This window comes from Protomyctophum bolini (genome assembly GCF_963924005.1).
Source record: "Protomyctophum bolini genome assembly, chromosome: 9".
Classification (NCBI taxonomy): domain Eukaryota; kingdom Metazoa; phylum Chordata; class Actinopteri; order Myctophiformes; family Myctophidae; genus Protomyctophum; species Protomyctophum bolini.
The window spans coordinates 30,216,618-30,242,377 of NC_137870.1; the positions used below are offsets into that span (position 1 = coordinate 30,216,618).

At 40.6% G+C, this 25,760-nt stretch overlaps 1 protein-coding gene across 3 annotated transcripts; it reads left to right on the top strand.

The window, feature by feature from the left end:
- Positions 1 to 1,378: 1,378 nt before the first annotated feature.
- On the top strand, positions 1,379 to 25,218 carry dclk1b (doublecortin-like kinase 1b; the record flags this gene model as incomplete). 3 transcript variants are annotated; one of them, XM_080771485.1, is made up of 15 exons in its annotated part: positions 1,379 to 1,739; positions 2,032 to 2,378; positions 15,051 to 15,150; positions 16,279 to 16,398; positions 17,172 to 17,266; positions 17,409 to 17,502; positions 18,577 to 18,746; positions 19,616 to 19,735; positions 19,846 to 19,992; positions 20,746 to 20,879; positions 21,229 to 21,306; positions 22,007 to 22,103; positions 24,050 to 24,130; positions 24,522 to 24,635; positions 24,940 to 25,218. In XM_080771485.1, the coding sequence occupies 15 exons, from the start codon at positions 1,379 to 1,381 to the stop codon at positions 25,159 to 25,161; spliced, it is 2,280 nt and encodes a 759-aa protein (XP_080627611.1). In that variant the 3' UTR covers positions 25,162 to 25,218. The 3 variants fall into 3 exon arrangements, with proteins under 3 accessions (XP_080627611.1, XP_080627612.1, XP_080627613.1); XM_080771486.1 differs by having other exon boundaries at positions 17,409 to 17,496; XM_080771487.1 differs by having other exon boundaries at positions 17,409 to 17,490.
- Between the last annotated feature and the right edge of the window lie 542 nt (positions 25,219 to 25,760).

Consider the following 25,760-nt stretch of genomic DNA (forward strand, 5'->3'; position numbering starts at 1 on the left):
ACGACAGCCAAATTCATTGCTAATTTATTATATGCTAGCAGCACGTGCCTGCGCCTACATCATTGTTGTTTAGGCAAGTGTACGTGTGTGCAGGAATATCCAATTCTTCAATGAAGGAATAATAAAACACGTGCAAGTTACCCGCATTACGTGGCGTTCTAATCATTTCGTCCGAGTGAGCAAATGCACTATTCTGAACCCATCCAAGCAAGTCTAATTGAAGATCTAATTCACCTGTTGTAACTTTTGAATGCAAAAGAGCTAGGTCGAAATTTGCCATGGCTTGCACTTCCGTATCCGCAGGGTAGTTCTTTCATCAGGTGTGAACAGTTTGATTTAAGTATTCCCTTTAGTTCACGCTATTCCCTTTAGTTCTCTCTCTCAGCACCACAGTTAACTGCTCAAACAGCAATGTTAAATGAAATAATAAATCATTACATTGTACAATTTGTGGCAGCTAATGAACGAATTTATAGTTTTTATATTTATAGTTTTTGTTATTTTTTTATTTTGATCATCGTGTACAAAGCTTGTCATCATAAAATATAATGCATGTATGTTGAAACTATTTCAAAAGACGTGGATCTGGTGAGCATGGACGCGCATTGTTTGCGCGCACGCACCGATGATACGGTGGGCGCGCGCGAGGTAGAAACGTGCTCGAGAGAGGGTTGCCACCCTTAGAGTATATACTCTAAGTTGCCACCACCCAACCCAGCAAAAAAAGAACCGTTCAATGTAAATCACTGCAAGGGAGGGGGAACACCAGCTCAGCCGTGCCTCCTCTCTGTTTCACACGCAACGCAGACACGCATCGCAGACACGGGCAGGCGCACTATCAGGGGACAACAAAGGGACGCATGCATGGTTCATTGTGAGGCATCAAATATATGAATGAAAAATTGACACACTGGTCGTTTGAATTGCATCTGCTTTCTCTAGAAGGTAAGAATGCAGTGAACAAGATGCTGCATGCACATTTTCATGCGATATTTTGTTAGTCCCATTTGATTTTGTCATTGTTGTTGCTGTTGCTGTTATTGTTATTAATTTAAAATGTTGTCTGATATTCAATTGGTTCGGGTTATATGGTTGTAATCACATGTGTGATTTTGATTTGTACTGGGCCTATATAAGGATGGAATGAAGTGACAGTGGGGAGCATGCAATGGGTGTGACACGCATGTGTGCAAGTACAGAACCTGCAGTAGCAGCATCAAAGCCTGCACCATCATCAGTGCCTATATGAGATGTGTCAGCATCTTCTAGAGACTGACACAAGACAGTTTGAATGTACTCTGAGCTGTGCTAGTGCTAGTGTTTATTCCAAATGTAGTGACTCTGCTTTATTCTCTAGGTGTTACATCACTCAGCAGTAATGGAACTGGAGCACTTTGATGAGCGAGACAAAGCTCAGAGATACACCCGAAGGGGCTCTAGAGGCAATGGACTGCCGAGTCCCACTCACAGTGCTCATTGTAGCCTGTACAGAACCAAAACACTTCAAACTCTGAGCATGGAGAAAAAGGCCAAGAAGGTTCGTTTCTACCGCAACGGAGACCGCTACTTCAAAGGGATTGTATATGCTATTTCTCAGGACCGGTTCCGATCCATAGATGCCCTCCTGGCTGACCTCACCAGAGCTCTGTCTGACAATGTCAACTTGCCCCAGGGAGTGCGGACCATTTACTCTGTGGATGGGACAACTAAGATTACCAGTATGGATCAGCTGGTGGAAGGTGAACATGTGCTCCTGAAGGGGCTTTCCTTGGATTGAATTATTATATTATTAAAAAGTCATTTCACAAAACATGTGCTGTTCCTTCCTACTTTCAATATGATCAAATAGTTCAAACAGAAAGCAGTGTGGCTTTTGTTGGTCTGTGTACAGGGCTACAGGCCAGGGTACAGAAACCTGTACTGTACAAGTTGTACAGTATATTCTACCATTCCACCTGTGCGATCTTGAATGGCATGATCTACTAGTCGGTACTTTTGTGAAACCTGATAATGTTTTCCTATTATCTGCAGGTGAAAGTTATGTTTGTGGATCCATAGAGCCCTACAAGAAACTTGACTACACAAAGAATGTAAATCCCAACTGGGCTGTCGGAGCCCGGACAGCAGTAACCTGCCGTTCCCCTTCTTCCCTTGGCAGTGCCAAGGCTGAATCCCTTGAAATAAAGGAGAGCAAGGACTTCATTAGGCCCAAGCTGGTGACCATTATCCGCAGCGGGGTTAAACCCCGCAAGGCTGTGCGGATCCTGCTCAACAAGAAGACAGCCCACTCTTTTGAGCAAGTCCTGACTGACATCACAGATGCCATAAAACTGGACTCTGGAGTGGTCAAAAGGCTGTACACTGTGGACGGCAAGATGGTAAGTACTATTTAAATGGTTATTTGGTATTGCATTTTTAACCTCTCCACAGCTGTCCCATTAGTTGAGAACACTTCTGTAAAAGCCCTATAACCTTCTATTATCTTCTTCTGAATACTACTTTCAAGAACAAAAAGAGTACTAGATGTTATGTTTTCTATGTTAAATACATATCCCTTACACTTACAGTTTGTTATTTCTGTTTGGGAAATCTGCTGCTTTTGAGTTTTTTTTTTAAAGGTGAGGCAGTTGCACAGCAGGCAGAAAGTTCTGTCCTTTTCCTCAAAGGAACCCCATCATTCTGTTGCACATGGTGAGGAGACATTCTGTTAGTCCTTCCCCTGCTCAGCTATAATGTAGCTTCTGTAATAAAACTCCAAAACCACTGCAGCATATTATTATACATTTTTGAGGGGCGCTAGATGATGTATGATGACATGATTTTGCACTGGTGATAATTTGACTGAGGAAGCACAGCACAGAAGTACTTCGTTGCACTATTAACATCCAGCATTTTAAAGCCTGTTATTTTCATTGAGTGACAGTCAGGTGACAAAGTATAACTTTGTGGGGCTTTATACAGTAAACTGTAAAGTGTATACATTTGTCTTATTTTAGACAAAAAATTAATTTTGCCACTGAACTGTCTTTGAAATGAAGGGACGTGTTCCTTTTTCCCTTTGTGTCTGTGAGGATATCTTCGTCCAGTGAGACTTGCAGTGTCTGAATAGGCTGGAATGCAATTGACGATATTCAGACCGCAGCCATCTTGCCAGCAAGGTGCTAACTAGGTGCCACTTCCCATAGACAGCCCATTCATACAAACAGAAAAGTCCTATCTAATTGTATTAACCCATTCTGGGCGGGAACCCCTATTGGTATCTTACCCCCTCAGGCCGGGAACCCATATTTGGGTTCTGTACAGTATGTACAGTATTCAAAAATGTAAATTTTTTGATGCTGCTATATAAATATTTGAAGTTTTTCAGAAACCTTAGGTCAGGATTTAGAGGCGTTTTTAGAATAGGCCTAAATACAACGTCAACCTTACCAACATTGCAGCTGTACGGAAAGCTTGAATTAACCTCTTTCAATCTGTTTTTTGTTTCATAAAAATCCACGTTCCATGTTATGAGATACTTCCTGTGAAGAAATTCCTTGCAAGTATCGGAGTTTGGAAGCACTCGTTTTTAGTAAAGCAACCTCCTGCATTATGTACAAATTCAAAACAGGTGGTACGCACTACGCAGGGCTGTTGAGTGATATACGACGAGCACTCTCAAACTCTGACACTTAAAAAATAAATGGTAGCTCACAACATGTCTACGGTGGATTTTTATGAAACAAAAACTTTACAGATTGAAAGAGGATTATTAAAGCTTTCTGTACAGCTCCAATGTTGGGGAGTTTGACGTTGTTTAATATAATTAAATAGGACCTTTCTGTTTGGATGAATGGGCTGTCAATGGGAAGTTGCACCTAGTTAGCACCTTGCTGGCAAGATGCCGGCTGCGGTCTGAATATCATCAATTGGGAATGTTTGTGTAGGGTGCGTGAGGGACATGAGGGACATCGTGTGCGGCGGTCCGCGGTGTGAAGTGAGAAGCGGGACGACGCGTTTCAAAGACTGGGGGTGTGATTGTAGCCCCCAGCCAAGACCCAGCCCGCAACAGCCCTGCCAATCGGGCTCAGCCCTATTGGCACGGTAGGTTGTGCGTTGGTCTGGCGAGTTGGAGCCCCGGGTTCAATGACAATCCCCGCTTCCGCGCAATGCTACATTTGCAAGGAGAAATGGGTTTCTGGGACTCAATGTCATAGTAAACAGTAGCAGAGTATTAAATGGCTATTCACTCGGCGGTTGCACACATTAGTGGCTTTAGCCTACAGTAGTTCCAGGCTAAGTCAAGTAATTTGATCTGACAAACTGGATATCCAGTCAAATACCGGAGAACTCGCCAGTTTACCAAGTCACCACATTGATGAAGAACATTCTTCATCATTATACTAACATGCTGTCTTCCTCAGTGTAAAATCACAGATGTTATAGTAAGTTCATTTCCAAAGTGATCAAATTATTTTGTGCAATTAAATGGTCAAATGATAATGATAAAAATATGTGAATACCAATGAAAGTAGACCTACCATTTCAGGAATTGTTTACTAATTTATTACATTATTTCGGTACTTTGGTGTTTAAACTTTTAGCATTCCTACTTTCTCTAGTGTTAACTCTAAACAACTATCCTCTCTCTCTCAATTCAATGCAATTTAAGTAAAACAAAAATGCACTAAATCGCAGAGAGTTGGTACACTGGCGAGTTCTCCGGATACCATCCGTCAGGTTTCTTCTTGCTGCTTTACTCTGTTTTATCTTTTCTATATTGATGAAAGCAATAAGGTATACCCGCACACTGTGTATTATGCCTGAGGAAGGTCCGGAAGGACCGAAACATTGCTTCATTAAATAAGAAAATACTCATGTACCGAGCAAATACACAGTGTGCGGGTGTGCCTTGTTGCTTTCATTGATGTCCGCTGGCCTACGCACCTGTGCATACGCCTGATTTCTAGGTGTGCGAAAGTTTTCTCCTACAGTTGATCTTTTCTATATTGGAATTATATTTTTCATTGTCAATGGGAATGTGTAGTACAAAAATAAGCCGATTTGACACATATAACGTAAATGCTCCATTCCTTGACAATGGGAATTTAATGTTTGTGTAAGAAGAAAATCTACACTAATAGCTGAATATAGGAGGGGCTAGCGCACCTCAAAAATAGTGAGTTCACTCTCTTTTTTCCCCCTCCCTCTGACGGTTTCTATGGTGACATGGTTTCCAGGCTGGTTGCTAAGGAACAGCCTCTGCGGCAGAGCGGTGCAGTAGTGATGTCAGGACTGTATAGTGTGAGCATAGGTGCAGTGGTTGGTCTGTCACTATCATCATACTGTACATATGGTGGCAAGATGATAAGATCCCATGAGTCTGGACATGGCTCAGATTGAGTTCCTAGATACTGTAGTACACTTCTGTGTAGAGGCACTGTATAGTGCTTTCACCTTGCTTTCTGTCTTTTCCAATATATTTCCTAATGCAAACTGCTTTTCTAGTGATGCATACTTGTACATTTAGCTGCATTGCCCCATATGAAGATGTTCTTTCTTCATATTGGTTGAATCATTTTGGTTTTGTCTCATTTTATCGACCCTGTGCACTCAGTATTCCACCACATTCACACAGTAGCTCAAAAAGCTTGTTGTAACTGGTTGCCACTGATGCTGCCAAGAATCTGCCTGTCAAAAGATATCTGCTGTTGTAAATTGTCTTTGCTTCTTCAGCTAGACGATTTTAGTGGTCAACATAATTTCCTAATAAGCTGTGGCCAGAACACGGGATTCTTTGCTCTACTTTTCACCCTCTTGTGGTCATGGGGTGATTCCATCTGGCTAGATAATCACCTTCCTTTGGCAACAGAGGTCCTGTTTTCATGGGTCTTTACCCTTTGCTAAGTGACCTCCCCGCACTGTTGGTCCCGAGACAAAAGCACAAACAAACCTAGAAACAATTACCATAAATAAATTACATTGGCATTTAACAGTGATTATGTCTGACAGCAACATAGCCAGTGATTTTGTTATTGAAAACATTATAGATGTTGCATGTAGTTAATAAATATATATATATATATATTTTTGATACTGTTTTTATTAGGCATTTTTTTGTATGACAATTTCAGATTAGACAATGATAATAAGTAATTCAGTTAAATAAAAATGAAAAAAATAACAAGCAATGTAAATGTTCCACATACAGTATAATAAAAAAGACATAAGTGTGATAAACATGAAAAAACAAAAAACAGTTAAACAATGACAAGTGTGAACAGACAAACAAAACAGACAACAGGACAGACACTCTTGCTCTCAAACTTCCAACATGTTGTTAAGTAAGTTACAGACATTCTTTTTTAAATAAGAAAAAATTAAATAAAGAAAAAACACTCAGTTCCTTTTCTTTCAGTTCATTTTCTTTCTTTCCAATTTTCTATTGTGCTATCTATTGTGTATTGTGTTAGCGTGCACCTATTGAAATATTCAATGAAGGGTTGCCGGGTTGCCATGTCTGGTAGAACCTATCTTCACTCCCTCTCAATTCAAACTTAATCTTTTTTTTACTTTGTAAGTAGTGCATAACATCTCTCATAAGTGAAGTGTGAGTTGGAACCTGTGCATGTTTCCAATTCAACAGTATCAGTCTGCGAGCCAGTAGAGTCACATATTTTACCATGTTATATTGGAAAGTAGACAGTTTGACCCCGGGCCCTGTGACTCCCATAATTGCTGTCAGTGGATCCGGGTAAAAAGGTCTTCCAACAATGTCTGACATTGATTTAAATATACTTTGCCAATATGATCTTAGTTTTGTGCAATGCCAGAACATATGAGCTAGAGTGGCCGGCGACTGGCCACATCTGTCGCAGGCTGGATTCACATTTGGATACATTCTGTTGAGTTTTTCCTTTGACAAATGTAATCTGTGTAATATTTTAAACTGTATAAGACCGTGCCTGGCGCATACTGAAGAAGAGTGCACAAACTTTTGAGATGTAGACCATTGCTCGTCAGTGATAGATATTCCTAAATCGTTTTCCCAAGCAGTTTTTAAATACTCCAAGGAGGCATTATTATCTAAACATGAGAGAGAATTATAAATAATAGAAACACCTATGCAATGGGTCAGGTAGAAATATAGATTCCATTGATGAGTTGGGAGGTATGTTTGGAAATGAATCAGTGTGTTGTGTTAAAAAATGCATAAAAATTCTTAACTGAATTGTACCCTGATTTTGTAAGATGGCTGGCCCTGAGTGCAAGCTGTTCTGTAGCAATGACTCATGATGACAGTACAGCTCCTCTATATTGCCGAGTCACTGTGTCATGGTGATTACACTGCTAAGCAGGCTGCAAGGCGTATATATATTCTATGTCCGAGCATAGACATGGTAACACCCTGCCTGCCTCTGATTGGCCTGCCGACACTGCCGGCCGCACCAAAGTTTCCTCCGAGGTGGAAGATACATGCTGGATAGTCTGCCGCGAGGTTACTCCGTGGTGGGAAATAAATAAATAATAAAAGTACGATATAATACAAGAGAATGACAGCTTGGCACGCGCGACGTGCATATTGTTGTTTATGCCGTTGGCCTGTTTATTTGTATGTGTAAACTTGAAACAAATTTGTACTGTAAAAAAGGTACAGTATTAGTTTACTATAATTAGATTAATACCTTGATCTTTATCTTTTTTAGTATAATAGTATTATAGTTTACTATAATTAGATTAATACACGATAATCAACACAACACTTTATTCAATCAAAGCAAACGGCACAAACAATATTCGTTTGTCTCTTCTACAAAAATGTAAGTTACTGTTGTGTGTTGCCATTCTCTTGTTTGTATTATTTCCCACCATGGAGTACCCTTGCATCTCGGAGGACAGGCAAGACGGGCAATCAAAGGCAGGCGGGGCGTTACCATGTCTATGCTCGGACGTAGAAAAGATATACACGGCTGCAAAACACGCACGCATGCACGCACGAGTCGAAAAGCATACAGGTTATATACTGTTTGCTTTTTGTTGTTATATCATGCATAAAATAATGAGTGGCTTGTAAGCACTCAATGGAATAAATTGAAGGAGACAGGAATGTCTGGCTCTCCCAGTCTACTGCTGTTTAGTCTCTCGAGACAGACTGTTGACTCACACAAATTGAAAGGAAAAGACTCAAAAGAGGGTGCTGTTTTACCTTTGTTTTACTGATGGTTTCTGCTGTTGACTTCAGTGTACCTCTACCTTAGAGTTTGAGATTTTCTCTTCAGTATCCAAAGTTTCATCGGAGGACCGTTCCTCATGATAAAATGACAGCATGCATTACTGCTAATATTGGTTACATGCAGTAATTAATTGTAAATCACTTGTTAGTGTAGTGTGCCTCATACGTTCATTTTAAGTTTAAGCTGCACTGCTGCGGCCTGTTAGCTGGAAGGTGGATCTTCAGTATTTTCAGTTAAATATTTCAAGACAGCTCTTTAGCAAAGCTCATTTTCTAAACTGAGACGGCATAGAAGGTTAGGCAAGCAATCATTGTCATGATTTCAGGAGGCTTAATAGCAATAGCAATGGATTCGACTGCTTGAAAGTGCCTGGCTTTTATTGTGTTTGAGTCCACAGGGAATGCACTACAAGCTGTTGATCGGTAGGTGTGTCCTGAATGGAGCTGTAAGTGCATCAATTCATAACGCTGACTCGCACTCATGAAATCACTCACAATGCTGCAGCTGCAGTTATGTAACAAATAAAGTGTCCCTACTACTTTGCCTCTTGCTGGCTCATTTTGGTTCAGTTTGTGATGCAAACTCACTGTGAGCAGCAAACCGTTCCATGACACTGACTGATTGTTCATCTAGTATAGTTCACAGCAGTATTAACCTGTCATGGCAAAGATATGAATTCTTTGTCACACAGAAGTGTCATGTAAGACGTCTTTTATTCCCCTGCTATTCTTCTTGGTACTCAAATGTAGAGGTCCACATCATTACCTCTTAAGAGTGCAGCTTCCGTGTGTGTGTGTGTGTGTGTGTGTGTGTGTGTGTGTGTGTGTGTGTGTGTGTGTGCGTGTGTGCGCGTGTGTGCGTGCGTGTGCGCATTGGGGAGGGTAGGAATAGTGGAGCTGATATGTCACTGAGCCAGCAGGGATAACAGATCAGCATGAAACAGGTCAGATATAGTTAACTGTTTGACAAACAAGGGGTATGAATGTGACATTTTCGGAGTCTGCCTTTACCTGGCCGCTCTCAATGATGAACCCGAGGAATCTAGTGGACTGAACATGGAACTCGCATTTCTATGCTTTAATGTAGAGAATTTGTCAGAATTGTCAGAATGTTATTGAGAGGATGGCCCCTTGAGATGCAGCATCTATACATACAACTACGACATTACAGCAGTGCAAGTACACAGTACTAAAGACACATACGTAGGTGTCCACTGTCCCCCGTCCCAATGTTTTTTTTTGTTTTTTTGTTTTGTCTGCCTGTCAGTTTGGTAAAGTATGTCTTTTTTGTAAAGGTTTGTAAAGTACATTTAAAATATTAAAAACCAATACAAAATATTAAAACAAAAGACACATAGGTGCAACATAACATACAGTACAAATACACAGGTCACATACAGGTACAGTTAGCTTGCTCCCCTTCTCCCACCCCACCCCTGACCCAGACTCATTTCCATATGGAAATAATGGAGAAACCAGTACTATAACCAGTGTCTATAAAAGTTAGAAGTAAACATGTGTGCAAACTGTATTAGAACCATGAACAGGTTGTTTGGAGATGTGAATACAGGGAAGTCCTGAAGCGGCCAAGAGAGGTAATTGATCTGAGTGAAAGAGGAAGATATTGTTCCAGTCAGATGGAGCTTTGTAGTGGATTGACCTGCGTCCAGTCCGAGCTTGTTCTCCAGAACCTCTCTGACATGACCCACATGTTCTTCCAGGTTCCGGGAGAAGATCAGGATTGCCATGTTTTGGCAATCCAGAGTGGTTCTAGATTGAGACCAACAATTTGTATCTGGCTCCAGCCATACCTTTAGTCAATAATCCTTGTTTTGTCATAGTTTAAATACATTACAGAACTTAATGCTGTGATGTGGAGCAGGAGCTATGCCTGTGATTAGTGGTTGGGTCAGAGACATTCTATGAATGTCCAATAGCCACTGTCTGACCAGACCACTAAACCTGTGACCACAATCAATATATTGTATATTATTTACAGAACAGGGAGATGCAGAATATTTGTATCCAAATTCTTAACTAGATTGCTTCTGAAGACTTCATACCCCCTACAGTGCTAGTGCTGTTTGATGTCCAGACCTGCAAATGGATCTTTAACATGGCTCTGTCATTTTCATTGTCTTAAATGCAGCTGGGATCTTGTCAGGTTGCCTTGGTGATGACTGTGCAGGTCCCTATGGAATCACACTGACTGGGACGGGTGGTGGGGGCAGGGACAGTTTGCCAAGAGAGGTTGCAGAGAAAATAGCCATTTGTGTTGACGTTAGAATGTTATGGTTGAAATCACAATGGAAACTCATGCCCCTCTGCTGCTAACCACCCACTGTCACCTTTTTGCTTATTGAAACAATACATTTGAAGATGATTTGGGTACAAAATCTAGACAAAGCAAATAATGTAATATTATATCCTTATTACTGTATTGAAATATTACTAGTGACAGCTCACTGCTGTTTTATTTCTTCCTTTTATCATACATTAGTAAAGTTGTAAAGGAAAAAGAAGCAGGCTATATAATTACCTGCAGGAAGAATGGGAGTGTTTATTGACTGCATTATCTGCTCACTATTATCATATTGTTTGGTCTACTTTATGCCTTTATAAATGAAGCCACAGTGATTTTTTGGTAATCAGAGATTTTGCCAAAAAGGTTCTTGTCTGTATGAAAAAAAACAGTTGAGTACTATGATACTAAATACTTTGACACTACATTACTGTCATTTCAAAATTAATCCCTGAACACTACATTACTGTCCTTACAAAAATAATCCCTACCATCTGGTATAAGTATTTATTCACAAGACAATGCACAATCAATACACACCATCATGGACCCTACTTAATACTTTAAGGTTATATGATTATGTAGAGGAAATTAATGCATATCTCTGCTGGCACACTGCTATAGTTAATGCACATCAATTAAGCTTTCTGAGAAGGGCAGGGCTAAATTTGTGTCTTCATTTATTTATAATGATGCTGATCTGCCTCCGTGGAGATGGGTTCACTTATAGCAGAAGTTCAGTTTGGCCAATTGTAGTAGGACAACACTGCCACCACCTGGAAGTATATGGTATACGGTCATGATTGTACAACGTACAATGTATTTCACATTTATGGGATGTATTGGATCCCCAAAACACAAATCTTCCACTCACATTACCCCCTTTTTGATCTATTCTTTCTGACCATTAATTGTGTAATAAACTTAAAAACTGGACTCTGATTAGAGCTGTTAATTGCTTGTTGTCTACTATATTTAAATATTCAAATTGGTTTGTCACTTCACTCTCACAGGTACAATGATTACAAATATTAGTGTGACATGCTCTGCAGACTGTTAACAATAACCATATATAACCAGTAAGACGCCTGAGGGCGAGAAGCGACCTAGGTTGTGTGCATTCATCCACCTGGGTGACAGAAGACTGCTGGGCAAGCGCTGGTGCTTTGGAATGGGGGGTCAGATCAACATATCCGCCTGGGTGACAGCAGACTGCTGGGCTGGCGCTTTGACATGGGGGTCAGATCAACATATGCATGAATTCTGTACTGGCCATATATGGAGCGTGTCTTGAGTGTACAGGCTTTGATGAGGTCAGATCAACATACAGTATGGAATGTCAGAACAGGTCAGCTCCATATATGGAGATCTAAGAGTGGCAGCGGGGGCAGTTAGGGCCGGCCTTAATCTTCGGGCCCGTTGCGAAAACTCCAGTTTTCGCCGTCTGCCAGGCACGTCTGCATTAATAACTTTGGGGCAGGCCCGTCTAGAGTTTAAATGGACAGGTATCAGTCAAATGGGAGACATCAAAGAGAAAGGATGGATGGGGACATACTGTATGTAATGTCAGAACAGGTCAGCTCCATATATGGAGATCTTAGGGTTTGAGGTTTGATGGACTAACTAACTACTGTAACTAACTGACTGACGGGAAATGCAAGTTTTCATAGTAAATGCGCAATAACACAATATAATACAGGGTATCATACTACAGGTAAATAGAAAGAAGCAAATCACACTCGTGAAGTGATGGACGCTCTTATCATACATCACATTCAGTGCTCCGCCAATCAAATCATCATGTTTGTGGTAGACACAGACACACAAAGCTGGGCATAGAAGGTAGCAAATATGTAATAACTCTAAATCCTTACAAACAAATGTAAAATTGAGCTCTGCTCATAGGAAATTATTTGATCTATTTAGATTCTTGGCAAATAAATGTATCTTAATTTTGTGGAAGACAGATGAAATACCCTCAGAACATATGTGGATGGCCCAAATAATGTCACTACTACCACTGGAGAGACTCAAGTATGAAACACAAAATAAGGCAGAAGTATTTGCAGAGGTATGGACCCCCTTTTTGGATCATATCGAAGAGCGCATTTGACTCTGTGTAGGACGGAACCCACCTTAACGTTCACACATGCATTATACAACGCATGTTGGAAATTATTATTATTTATTATTTATTTTCTATTATTCATTTTTTTCTATTTTTTCTATGTTTCTTCATTGTTGTTTTTATGTAAGTAACTGTCTTGTATGTAAGTCTGCTGTGTTGTAAAGAAAACCCTAAAAAAAAAAATATTAAAAAAAAAATCCTTAGGGTACGGACACACTAGAGTTTGATTCTGCCTCTGCTGTCCTTTGGCAATGCGTATCAATGGGAATGGAGGGTGTTGCCATTGTGCAGCATTACATGTCAACTCTTTTGTACACCAGTCTGTTCTGCTTTTAAACCAAAATCGGTAAACCAAGAGGATATGTTCTTGTTCCTGTCTGTAACCCAGCCAACATGGCAACCCGAAAATGGCAACCCATGTCAACTGTCAATCAAGGCAGTATAAAGGTGACATCAGTTCCTACACTCCCCACTCCCACCTCATGCAAGATGGCCGAAATGTTTGGCATGGCAGCAGTAGATTCCGCTTCACTACTGTGACAATCCTTGGTTACTCTTCGGTGAGTTATATAGCCTAGGCTTGGTGTCATGTTAACTTGGATCAACTGGTTAACTGTTTGAGTTTATATTGAAAGTATATGATTTATGTTTGAACTTTTGGTTTAATAATTAATATTGATGTATTGTATTATAATATATATATATATATACATTATAAAATACCTTGAATTTTATTTTCTAAAAGCATGCATGTAATATAAACTGTTAATAGAAAAATTATTAATGATTCAATACTGATCACATCGAACTCTTTACTCATTTAATAGTTTTTGATTTAAAGTTGTACAATGATTTTTGGAACAAAATACTGATTTAGACACCTGGCCTTGCAGGTCAGGTTTTTGTGTCCTTGAAAGGAATTCCCTTGGATGGTTCTGATACCGGCTGGTAGGCCCTACCTGGACCTGGCGAGCCGATCTGGACCTCGACGCCCCCCTCCCTCCACAAATGTGGTAACCCTGTTCTCCACACTGGAGAATTCCCCCAGAAACTTAGGAACTCAACATGGACTGAGAAAGTCACCACCTTTGTTATTTTCTATGAATGTTCAAAGTTTGTTTAAGTTCTGTTTTGAGTCAATAATAATAATATTTCAGTTACCCAGTTACCAGTTTCTGCCTCCTTATTTCTTTGGTTTTCACTTCAGACATTGAGCTCCTTCCGAACCTGGTTTATGCGCAGTCAATTCCTTTACCATATACCAACCTTTAATTAGTCATCCATTGTGACACTTGCTACATGTCTGTCTGCTTCTGTGATTTGTCCTGTAATGTATCTTTTGTAATGTTTTGTGTCTGTCTTGTCTGTATCTTGAACGGTGATGTCATGGACGCAAAACAAATTTCAGTGAAACCGTATGTGAAAATCCTCTGTTCCAATTGAAAACCATCGCAAAAAGGCCATATAGGCAGAATCAAACTCTGGTGTGTCTGTATCGTTATACTTCATCGTATGACCGAAAAATCATCTGTTCCATAAATGTATTTCTCTCACGTCTTTTTGTTGTGATTTTACGGCAATGGTTTTCATTGGGAAAGCTGCGCAATGGCAACAAAACACTCTATTCCCAATCAAAACCATTGTAAAAAGACTGCCACATAGAGGCAGAATAGTTAGGTGTGTTACAGTAGGTGTGACTGTACCCTAAACCAGGTAGCTTTACAGTGCCCTTTTCTTTGCTCTATTTTTGCCCTCATTTAGTATCCCTTGAATTATGTAGAAGTTTCATCCACCAGAACAGAATCCAACAAACTCACAGTGATGAAAGCAACAAGCAAGTCACTTACAGTAGGCTACCATTTATTGACAGGAGGATGGTGTTGCATTACATTTTGTATTATAGATGTCCTTGCATACTTCCTCATGGATTTTGCTGCAGTTGGTGAGCCTTGGCGTTCGGTGTGTTACTGTACTTCACATCGTTGGCATTCCTTGCATAAAACCTTTCTCTGAAGATTAGATTTTAGTCATAAGGCTAGATTCATGCTTTGGAGAAAATACCAGTAACATTTACAGGACATTATTTTTTACCCATTTTCAACCCATCTTCATGTAATTGGTATTTGGTCCTCATTAATACTCATAAGTGTATTGTCCCAGAGGACAGTTTAGAAACCTGCTTACCAACTGTACTGTCCACAGCCCTCCTCTGAGACACAAACGACGATAGGTTGAAAATGCATGAAGTGGTCCTTTAAGCTTCAAAAAGAGGTTAAATTAAACTGGGTGTGGGTCTTTACCTGATGTTTTTTCTGAGATAAAATTGATACATGGCAATTGGCAAAGTATTCTTTACAAAAGCACCAAATGTATTGTGACTGACCGCTATTTCCCTCCATCTTTTCCAGGTGGCATGCCTTCAGGACTTCTTTGGAGATGATGATATATTCATTGCATGTGGCCCTGAAAAGTTCCGCTACCAGGACGACTTCCTCTTGGATAACAGTGGTAAGTGTTCTCACAGTGGTGAGCCCTATATACGCTATTCGTCGTACAACCAAAATGTTGAAGTTTTGAATGTTTTGGCCTTTTAATGTATGCCCAAAATAGGGCCATCAGGTCTATTCTCGTAGTTTCATTTGATATATTGATTAAGAATGATTACTTAATTTTGGCTAAATTAAATTACAATCTTCAATTGACAACTGGTTATAGCCAAAAAATGACCTGTACTGTACAGCAGTGGTGCCCAAAGTGGGGTCCGGGGACCCCCAGGGGTACCTGAGGGAGTTCCAGGGGGGACCCATCTATTTTGTTCATGTTCATAAAGTGCTAAAGTGTTTAAAGCAGTGGTTCCCAAACTTTTTCATGTCAAGGACCCCCAAATTGACACTACTTAGTGTGGACCCCCATTTGAAAAGATATGCCAGGGACCCCCATAAGAGAAGACGTACACATTTAGACGTCTACATTTAGACGTCTACATTTAGACGTACACATTTAGACGTCTACATTTAGACGTCTTCATTTAGACGTCTGTATACATTTAGACGTCCGTATACATTTAGACGTCTACATTTAGACGTCTACATTTAGACAGTGTCCCCCCGAGTGCCTCCCCAGTGTCCCCCCGAGTGCCTCCCCAATGCCTCCCCAGTGTGCCCCCCGAGTGCCTCCCCAGTGTGCCCCTGAGTGCCTCCCCAGTGTCTCCCCAGTGCCTCCTCAGTGCCTGCCCAGTGTCCCCCAGTGTCCCCCCAGTGTCTCCAATAGCAATACAAGAGCAATAATACAAATTAATCTTAATGTATTAATCTTATTAATTAATTAATCAAATTAATTAATTAATCAAAATTGCGGCCTGTGCCCAGCACCATGCCAAAGCTTTTTCCTGCAGGAAACACTGCTTGTGGTTGTAAATATATTGTTATCCGTGTTGCGAGGATGAGGGGGTACCTGGAAAAATATCTACCCCAAAAGGGGTACCTGGTCCAAAAAAGTTTGGGAACACCTGCTGTACAGTACCTGTGATTTGCTGTCTCCTGTCAGTGCTGCCTGCTTTTGGCAGCGGAGCTGTACAAATAATCAAATCATTGATGGTATCATTTAGATTTTCTTTCCTTATGACTTTCTCTACAGAGTGCAGAGTGGTCAAATCCACATCATACGGGCGAATCTCATCAATGCAGGGTCGCTTATCACCTAGAAGCGGTGGAATATCACGACGCAGGAGCAAGTCTCCTTCATCTATTGGTTCAGGTAGAGAGTGTGAGTGTGAGTGCACGTGTGCAGCGTATATCTCGTTTGTGTCCGAGCATAGGCATGGTAACGCCCCGCCTGCCTCTGATTGGCCTACCGACACTGCCCGCCTTGACTGTCCTCCGAGATGCGAGGTTACTCCGCGGTTAGAAATTATACAAGAAAATGACAGAATGCAGCCTTGTAACTAACTTGTAAGTTTTTCTGTAGAAGAGGCAAACTAATATTGTTTGCTTTGAATGAATGATTGATTGAACGCGTACGGTGTACTATATGGTTTGATTTAGGTGTGTTCTAAATAAAGTGTTAGTGTTGATTATCGTGTATTAAACTAGGCCTAATTATAGTAAACTAATACTATTATAGAAGGATAAAGATGAAGGGAAAAGAGACCTTTTTACAGTACAATAATGTTTCAAGTTTACACTGTATACAAATAAATGACACAATAATCAACACAAATATTTATTTAGAACACACATGTTCAATCAATTATTCCATCAAAGCAAACGGCATAAACAATATTATGTGTCATACCGTACTTGTACCTCGCATCTATCCTCGACTATCCAGCATAGCTATATCCACCTCGGAGGACAGTCAAGACAAGACGGGCAGTGTCGGTAGGCCAATCAGAGTCAGGCGGTGCGTTACTATGCCTATATATGCTTGGACACAAACGAGAAATACGCGTGCGTGCAAGTTATGCAATTCATTTTCTATACCACTGCATCACCATTTTGATTATTTGTAACATTTGCTAATGTCTCTAGCTAATGGGACTGCAGGCAGTCAACTGTCCACCCCTCGATCAGGCAAATCACCCAGCCCCTCTCCAACCAGTCCAGCTAGCCTTAGACGCCGCCGGGTAAGGAAAATAAATAAAATATACAAACACGTTTCAGACGCCATGGTCAGGATAGCCTAATCTGACCAGCGTAGCACTGACGCACTCAAAATAACTATAATTAGAAGTAGAATTCACTTGTTTGTGTTTGTGATCCCATCAGGGATCTCAGCACAGTGGCTCATCTCTGTCTCTAGCATCTACAAAAGTGTGCAGCTCAATGGATGAGGGCGATGGAGCTGGCAGTGAAGGCAAGTGTTTTTTGTTTTTTGTTCTTATCCAGAGTTTGTTGAAACCTTAGAGAAAAGAAAAACGATTCCACACAGACATGAAGTCTGATCGACTGAATTGAGCCAAGACATAGGAGTCTATATACAGAACAGATAACGTATATGGGTATAGAGATATCCTGTGTTTGTGTAACATTCATGAATGTATCTTCAAATAAGAATTACACTCATTCAATGCAATCCTTTCCCTTGGCTTAATATTAGAATATTACTCATGCTATACTATGTAGTCATAAAATAAACAAGATGGGGTCCAATTACGACATGGCTCGTGACACACTGTCATCAATACATCTGCAAAAATGTCTATACTATAATATAAAATATTAATTACCAGCTCAGTGGCCTTGTGGTTAGAGTGTCCGCCCTGAGACTGAGAGGTTGGGGTTCAATCACCGGCCGGGTCATACCAAATACTCTAAAAATGTGACCCAATGCCTCCCTGCTTGACACTCGGCATCAAGGGTTGGATTGGGGGTAAGTCCCTGCGACATACTAGCGTCATGTCCAGGGGGTGTACTTCAAGCTGCCTCACGCTACAGAAACAGGAGATAGGCTCCTGCCCTTTGGGCCTCATGGCTCGGCAAGGCTTTTTATAATATAAATTAGTATAGATATTTATAGTAATACTATTATTACTATACTATTATACCATTTCAATTATCACATTATCCGCATCTGGGTGGCACAGGAGTAAAGTTCCTGCCCATCACTATAAAGATTAGGGTTCAATTCCTCCTTCCTTTTTTTCTCCACCATACCATACGATAGTCAGTAAAACCAAGACCTACTGTATATACTATTCTATGTGTTTCACAACATGTAGGAAAAGTAAAATGGTACATTTTAAGGCGATATCCTGATCTCTTCAATTGGGTGACAGCTGTGTATGCCATTTTCTGTGAAGATAGAATTATTTTACAGGTGTGTCATGATCATGAAATATTTTGGCACCAGTGATATACAGTAATGTACCACATTATACGTAAGTCTACAAAGCCTATCCTTTAACCTTCTTTCTATTTTGTTTGGGATCTGCAGCTGAGTTCATGGATGAGTACCCCTCAGTTCCTGCCACCATTGCAGAGAGATACAAAGTTGGGAGGACATTAGGCGATGGGAACTTTGCTGTTGTCCGAGAATGTATGGAGAGGGCCACTGGACGAGAGTATGCTCTGAAGATCATCAACAAAGGCAAATGCAGGGGAAAGGTGCATGAGATCTCTTTACTAATTTCACTAAGATTGAGTGACTGCATTTTCGATTTAAGTTAACGTAACTTGATCTAAAATAAACAATACAAAATACTCACAATAAAGCAATAGACAGTTTTATATTGAAATGACTTGCCTTAGATAAAAACTATTATATCACAGCTGTGTGTGTGTGTGTGTGTGTGTGTGTGTGTGTGTGTGTGTGTGTGTGTGTGTGTGTGTGTGTGTGTGTGTGTGTGTGTGTGTGTGTGTGTGTGTGTGTGTGTGTGTGTGTGTGTGTGTGTGTGTGTGTGTGTGTGTGTGTGTGTGTGTGTGTGTGTGTGTGTGTGTGTGTGTACCATAGACTGTAAAAAATATGGACAAAGCGTTCCCCGGGTCTAACATGAACGTAAAATGAAGCCTGTCAGTCCTTGCAATGGAAGTTGCCATCTTTCTAGATCCGTTTGGGCCCAGCTGGCCCATTGGCTGGCCCAGACAACGAGGCGGGACTTCCCCCCTTCTTCTTCATTGGTTTTTATTTTGACTCGAGTGGGTGGGGGATCCCGTTCATAGACTGTAACGGTAGCCACGCCCCTCAGAACATGCGCGAATTTTCCAAAAAGAATATTATGACATTAGAAATGAGACTTTAAACTAGTGACTGGAAGCAAAAAGTATTCATGACCATGTTTATTAAGGTAATGCAGTCTAGGTGAAGTTGAATGACAATGACAGCGCCACAACAGGCCATTATATGAACTTTCAGGAAATCCCGATTTCCTCAGTGGCTTCACAAAATATCTGTCTGACTACCCCCCTGGTGTGTACGCACACACAGTAGCTTAAACTCTTTTATTTTTGTAACGCTGACTATTGCTCTTATCCAGGAGCACATGATCCAGAATGAAGCATCAATCCTTCGGCGAGTGAAACATCCTAACGTTGTGCTATTGATTGAGGAGATGGAGACTCAGAGTGAGCTCTATCACATCATGGAGTTGGTTAAGGTATATTCCTAACATAAATTAAAAGTCAGAAAACGTGTCCAGAACACCTTTAAAAATGTTTTGATGTAACATATGCGTCAAATTTAAAATGTGAATTGTTCTATCCTCAGGGGGGAGACTTATTTGACGCTGTAACCTCATCCAGCAAATACACAGAGCAGGATGCCAGTTCTATGATGTTCAATCTGGCCAGTGCCATCAAGTATCTGCACGGCCTCCACATTGTCCACAGAGACATCAAACCAGAAAATCTTCTGGTATGTCTGGGTCTTCAAGAGTGTAACTTCAAATACCCTACAGCAGTGGTTCCCAAACCGTTTCATGTCAAGGACCCCCAAATTGACACTCATCAGCCTGTGGACCCCTATTTGAAAAGATATGCCAGGGACCCCCATACGAGAAGATTTGTACGGTTCTAGCAGTGATTCTTAATTTCAAGGACCCCCAGTTTGACATGAATTAGGCTACAGACCCCCATTTAATGGCATTTCTATCTGACCCCATTTTATTTATAAATTTGTAAAATCAATGTTAATTTAACTGAGTGTACAGATGGACACTCTCTGAGTTACAGACCCATAAGGGTCCATTTGGTTCCAAAATCTCATTTAGCGAGAGCAATTAGGGCCTTTCAGGACTATTTACAATATAGATACAGTAAAAAACCATCAGCCTAAAATAAGAGATTTCCTCTTATACTCATCCTCTTGTACTACAGCAACTACACTGCAGTATAGTTTTTACATTGTATTATCTCCCATTTCCCAGTTTTCTATTTAGAGTAAAATATGGAATACAGCTGGCTGATAATCTTCCTAAAACATTATTGTCTCAGCCTACATGACAATTACTCCATGTGAAGTGAAGGTTCCCAGATGAATGAATGGTCTGTTTTCAATGAGGATGTTGCACAATCCTTCAATAGAAACCCTCTGCAGATTTTGAGCACTGCAAAGGTCCTGCATTTATAGGGTCATGAATGTCTTTTTGCCCTGCTGTATTTAACTCAGGTATATGAGCACCAAGATGGCAGTAAATCTCTAAAGCTGGGGGACTTGGGCTTGGCTGCGCTGGTTGACGGGCCCCTCTACACTGTGTGTGGGACTCCAACGTATGTAGCACCAGAGATCCTCACTGAGACGGGGTGAGTCCCAGTAGAGGAGTGTGCTCCAGTCTGAACCTCAGTGTGACACAATGTTATCATAGGGCCGTTTAACCCATTTTGACCTGAGATCAGATTCTAAAAATGTCTTCTACATCCTGACAGTTTTCTGAAAAAGCTATGTTTCTATGTCAGTCGTTCTTCGATTTTTCAAAAATAGCAGACCTACAAGCTTGTAGATCTGCTATTTTTATATATACACCAAAATGGGTTAAATAGTGGGGGACAAGTCAATCATAATCACAATTGAAAAGGAAACAAGACCTGCTTCAGACACACACATTGATGATATTTTTCTTATATATTGTTTTCATCCAATGTGTTAAAACAGATATGGCATCAAGGTTGACATCTGGGCAGCTGGTATCATCACTTACATCTTGCTGTGTGGCTTCCCTCCTTTCCGTGGGTAAGTGTGTCTGGCTATATTTTAGAGCAGTGATTCTGAACCTGTGGGCCAAGAGGATATTGCAAGTGGGCCTTGTATTGATAATATAACATGATAATAAATTAATGTGAAAAAAGGGTCCTAGTGTGTTTTCATTGTGATACCAATAAATGGGAACTTAAAGTATGTTAGGTTCATTGATCTAAGCTGGAAAACAGTCGATTAATGGATGATTAAAATAAACATGCTCTGAAAATCAATTTAATTTTAAAGTTATATAGAAAATATTGGGAACCACTGAATGATGATAGAATGATTTATACTGGTTCTTGGAAGTTGTAGTTTGATTTATACTGGTTCTTGGAAGTTGTTGTTCTGTGACTAATACATTATTAGGCTACTTCTACAACACACATAAGAGGATTCACTTGCTTGTACTGTATACTGTATTCTGTCCTATGACTGCTTCAAACTGGTTTGGCTGCCAGGATGTTAGCGTGCAGTCTATTGTGTTGACCTGCCTGTATTACATATTTCTCTTATAATAATGGCTATTTAATTGATGATAGAGCAGTAAACTAAAAATACAGTATTTATTTTGGGGACTTTGCCTCCCTCTTGTGGCCACAAATCAAATGGCATTGCTTGTGATCCGTTCATGTCGTTATCTTGCAGACGAGAATAATAATAATCAAAGACCTTTGGTTCTTCATTTCCTTAGCACCAGTGAAGACCAGGATGTTCTCTTTGACCAGATAATGAAGGGTCAACTAGAATTCCCTTCACCTTACTGGGATAATGTATCAGACAAAGCCAAGGTGAGTGGCTGGGAGTGCTATTTTTAATTGTCTTTTCCATTTTTGAGGGGCGCTAGCCCCTTCTATGTCCAGCTTTGTGTGTTTGTGTAAACACAAACACAAACATCGATTGCCATTGACAATGATTCCAAAAGCGTTGAAGACCTCACTTATAGTTCCAGTGCCGAAAATGTCTAATCCCAAAGTCCTTAATGACTATGGCCAGTTGCCCTGACAACATTGATAATCAAAAGTTTGGAGCGCATTCTTTTAAATGACCTTCAGTAATGTCCAACATGAAATGGACCTCGTCAGTAGAAATGGGAGGTGTACTGATGACGCTGCTTAATAAGATCTACCATCTAGATAAACCTAAAAAGAAACTATATGCTAGGGTACTCTTTGTAGATTTCTCCTCTGCATTTAAGACAATGAGACCTCATGTTTTGATGAGGAAACTGTATGATATGGGTGTTAACACCAATATCATCAGGTGGGTGGAGTCATTCCTGACTGAGCGGGTACAACATGTCAAGGTGAATAAAGCAATATCTCTCCCCATTACGACCAACACGGGGGCTCCGCAAGGGATCGTAATTTCACCTGTATTGTTTACGCTGTATACAAGCGACTGTAGGAGTGACTCAGACAACACCTGTATTGTTAAATTTGCAGATGACACAGATATCGTTGGTCTGATTGAGGATGATGAGATAAGCTATCGAAGAACACTGGACGAGTTTGCTGGTTGGTGCAAGAGTAACTTCCTTCAGTTGAATATTAAGAAAACTAAGGAGGTCATATTTGACTTTAGGACTGGTGCTCATGCACACCAGGAAATAGTCATTGATGGGGACGAGGTAGTGATTGTGGAGGAGTACAAGTACTTGGGTACAACAATTGATTCCAAGCTGACATGGAATTCCAACACTCATGCCCTCTATAAGAAAGGTCAGCAGAGGCTGCATTTTATGCGCAGGCTGAGACAGTATAACGTTGACAAAATGTAATGGCACTCTTCCATCGATCCTTTGTGGAGAGTGCATTGACTTTTTGTTTTGTTTCCTAGTATGGCTCATTGTCATTGGTTAATAAGAACAAACTCCATAAAGTCATCAATGTGTCCAGCAAAATAGCTGGGTGCGATTTGAGAGTATCAATGTACATCAATGTATGAGACACAGGTACTCAGGAAGGGGAAACACACCCGTTACCATCTTTTACTATATCAGGGCGACGGTACACAGTACCGTCTCTGCAGGCTAGGGCTTCAAGATCGTTTGTTCCCATAGGTATAGGACTTATGAACAAGCAGACCCCATCTCACTTCTGTGCATAAAATGTAATGTGATGCCTCTTGGAACTATGACTGGTTGCCTTTTGTTAGCATTTGTTTATTTAATTGCCAATGTATTGTGTGTGTGCTTTTGTATCCTGATGACTGCTTTGCACAAAACTAATTTCCGAAATGACGCAAATAAAGTATCTATCTATCTATCTATCTATCTACCGTAATTTCCGGACTATAAAGCGCACCTGAATATAAGCTACACCAGCTAAATTTAGGGAAAAAAACAAATGTGTACATGGACTATAAGCCGCATAGAGGCCATAGAGATAGATTTAGAAGGTCCCCTAGTGGCCGTTAGCTGTAAAAATCCATAGTATCCTGATGACTGCTTGGCACAAAACTAATTTCCGAAAGGACAAATAAAGTATCTATCTATCTATCTATCTATGAATGGCCAGTTTTGAGCCTGTGTAAACGCAAACATTGAAGACGAAGGTGCACTGAGGACGCAAATTGTGATTGGCCGGAATGAGATGATGTATGATAAGCGCGCCCCTCACTTCACACGGGTGTGATTCTTCTTTTAAATATTGATATTTTAAATTGAAACCGTCTCATGTCTGTGCTGCTGATCACAGGTTATTTGACTATCTACTCATGTCTCATGTGTCTTCAGGGGCTTATCACTGGGATGCTGCAGGTACAGGCTGACCAGAGGTACACGGCTGTACAAGTCCTGGAGCACTCCTGGGTCAAGGTAAGTTTAAACGCTAGTACACAGGAATGACAAGGGGCTCCACCATGAATTTAAAATCAAATGTATTATATAAATGTTGCCCTTTAATACTTTTTTATATACACTGAAGCCTAAACAACCACTCAGATAATTCATTTTCATCGTCTCAGGATGCTATTCCAAGGCATTACAGCTGCAATACCAGAAATGTCCACACCCGCGCTAAACCACTAAAGTGTTGTTGTTTTTCGGTCGTGTGATACAAACGCGTGACATCATCGGGTTGTCCGGTGGAAACCATGTATCTCTTAAAAGTTATCAAAAAATGGTGATTAAAACATACAAAACAAAAGTCGGGAATAGCGAGGGAAAGACAATGGGAACTTTTTACTATGTTGTGCTTGTTTTCTAGGGTGAAGGGCTGTCAGAAAATGAGCACCAGCTACATGTAGCTGGGAAGATCAGGAAGAACTTCAACACTGGACCAAAACTTAGTGTCACTTCAGCAGGAGTGTCAGTTATTACAGTAAGATACTTTGATATACGTCAGACTGAATTAAATACATGCATTTCCTTTTGGGAATCTTTTTAATAATTGCAAATAGAAGATCTACAACTCACATTGCGATGCGACACACTGTGAGCTTGTAGACTAGCTATTTTCACTGTATTCTTTTAGGGCTTGAGAAAATGACCGCACACACTTATAATTACACTTATTAATACACAGAGCTCCTGGTTCTGTAGTGGAAACGACACCCTTATTGGCTTTGTGTTCCTGTGGAGAACGAACTGACTGTTAACTCTACCCTGTTGTCGCACTCTCGCAGACCACCCCACTTGATAAGGAGAAACAGGGCTTCCTAAAAAGACGGCATCAGGACATGAAGCCAAAGCCCCACCCGGCTCTGCAAAGTGGCTTCCCCGTTGGCTCCGGTGCCACCCACAGTGTCGACACCAGTGGTGTCTCATCCACCGAGTTCACCTCAGAGTCTGAGGACTACTCCCCGAGCTCAGCTGACACCGTCCGCTCGCCCACTTCCCCATTCTAGAAGCCCCAATGCAGCACACACCTACAGGAAGGTATTGGAACCGACGGTATTCCCACAGCGGACATTTATGTTTAGAGTACGATGTAAAGGCAAAAATGGACAGTGTGTGAATTGGGCTTTCATTTTGATTCATTTAATCTGTCTTTGTAACAAAGCAGGTTATGAATGAGCTCTCTGCTGACCTGAGAGTATACCCTATTTAAAAGCATGTTGATGAGAAGAAGAAAAAAGACCATCTGGGTTTTACAGGGTCCTTTTTTCAGGCTGTCATAAAACCGTTTTTAAGTATTTCTTTATATCAAGCATTGCTCCACTGTATTATGTAAGGAGCCTCTAGGTGCTGGTGTATTATTGTACTTTGCAGAGCTGCTACATGAGTCACTTAACATAACACTGACGGAGAATGTGAATATTTCAGTTAAACTGCAACTGGTATGAAACCTTGGCTTTTGACAAATATTGGTAAAAATCTTCAGTCTTCAGTCTTCAGTTTTGGGTGGTTTTAATTAATCCAGGGCATATTGTATTCCTAATATAACAAATTGGTAACTCCCAGTCAAATAATTAGTAGGTAGTGTTTGTACCCTGTGCAACTACAC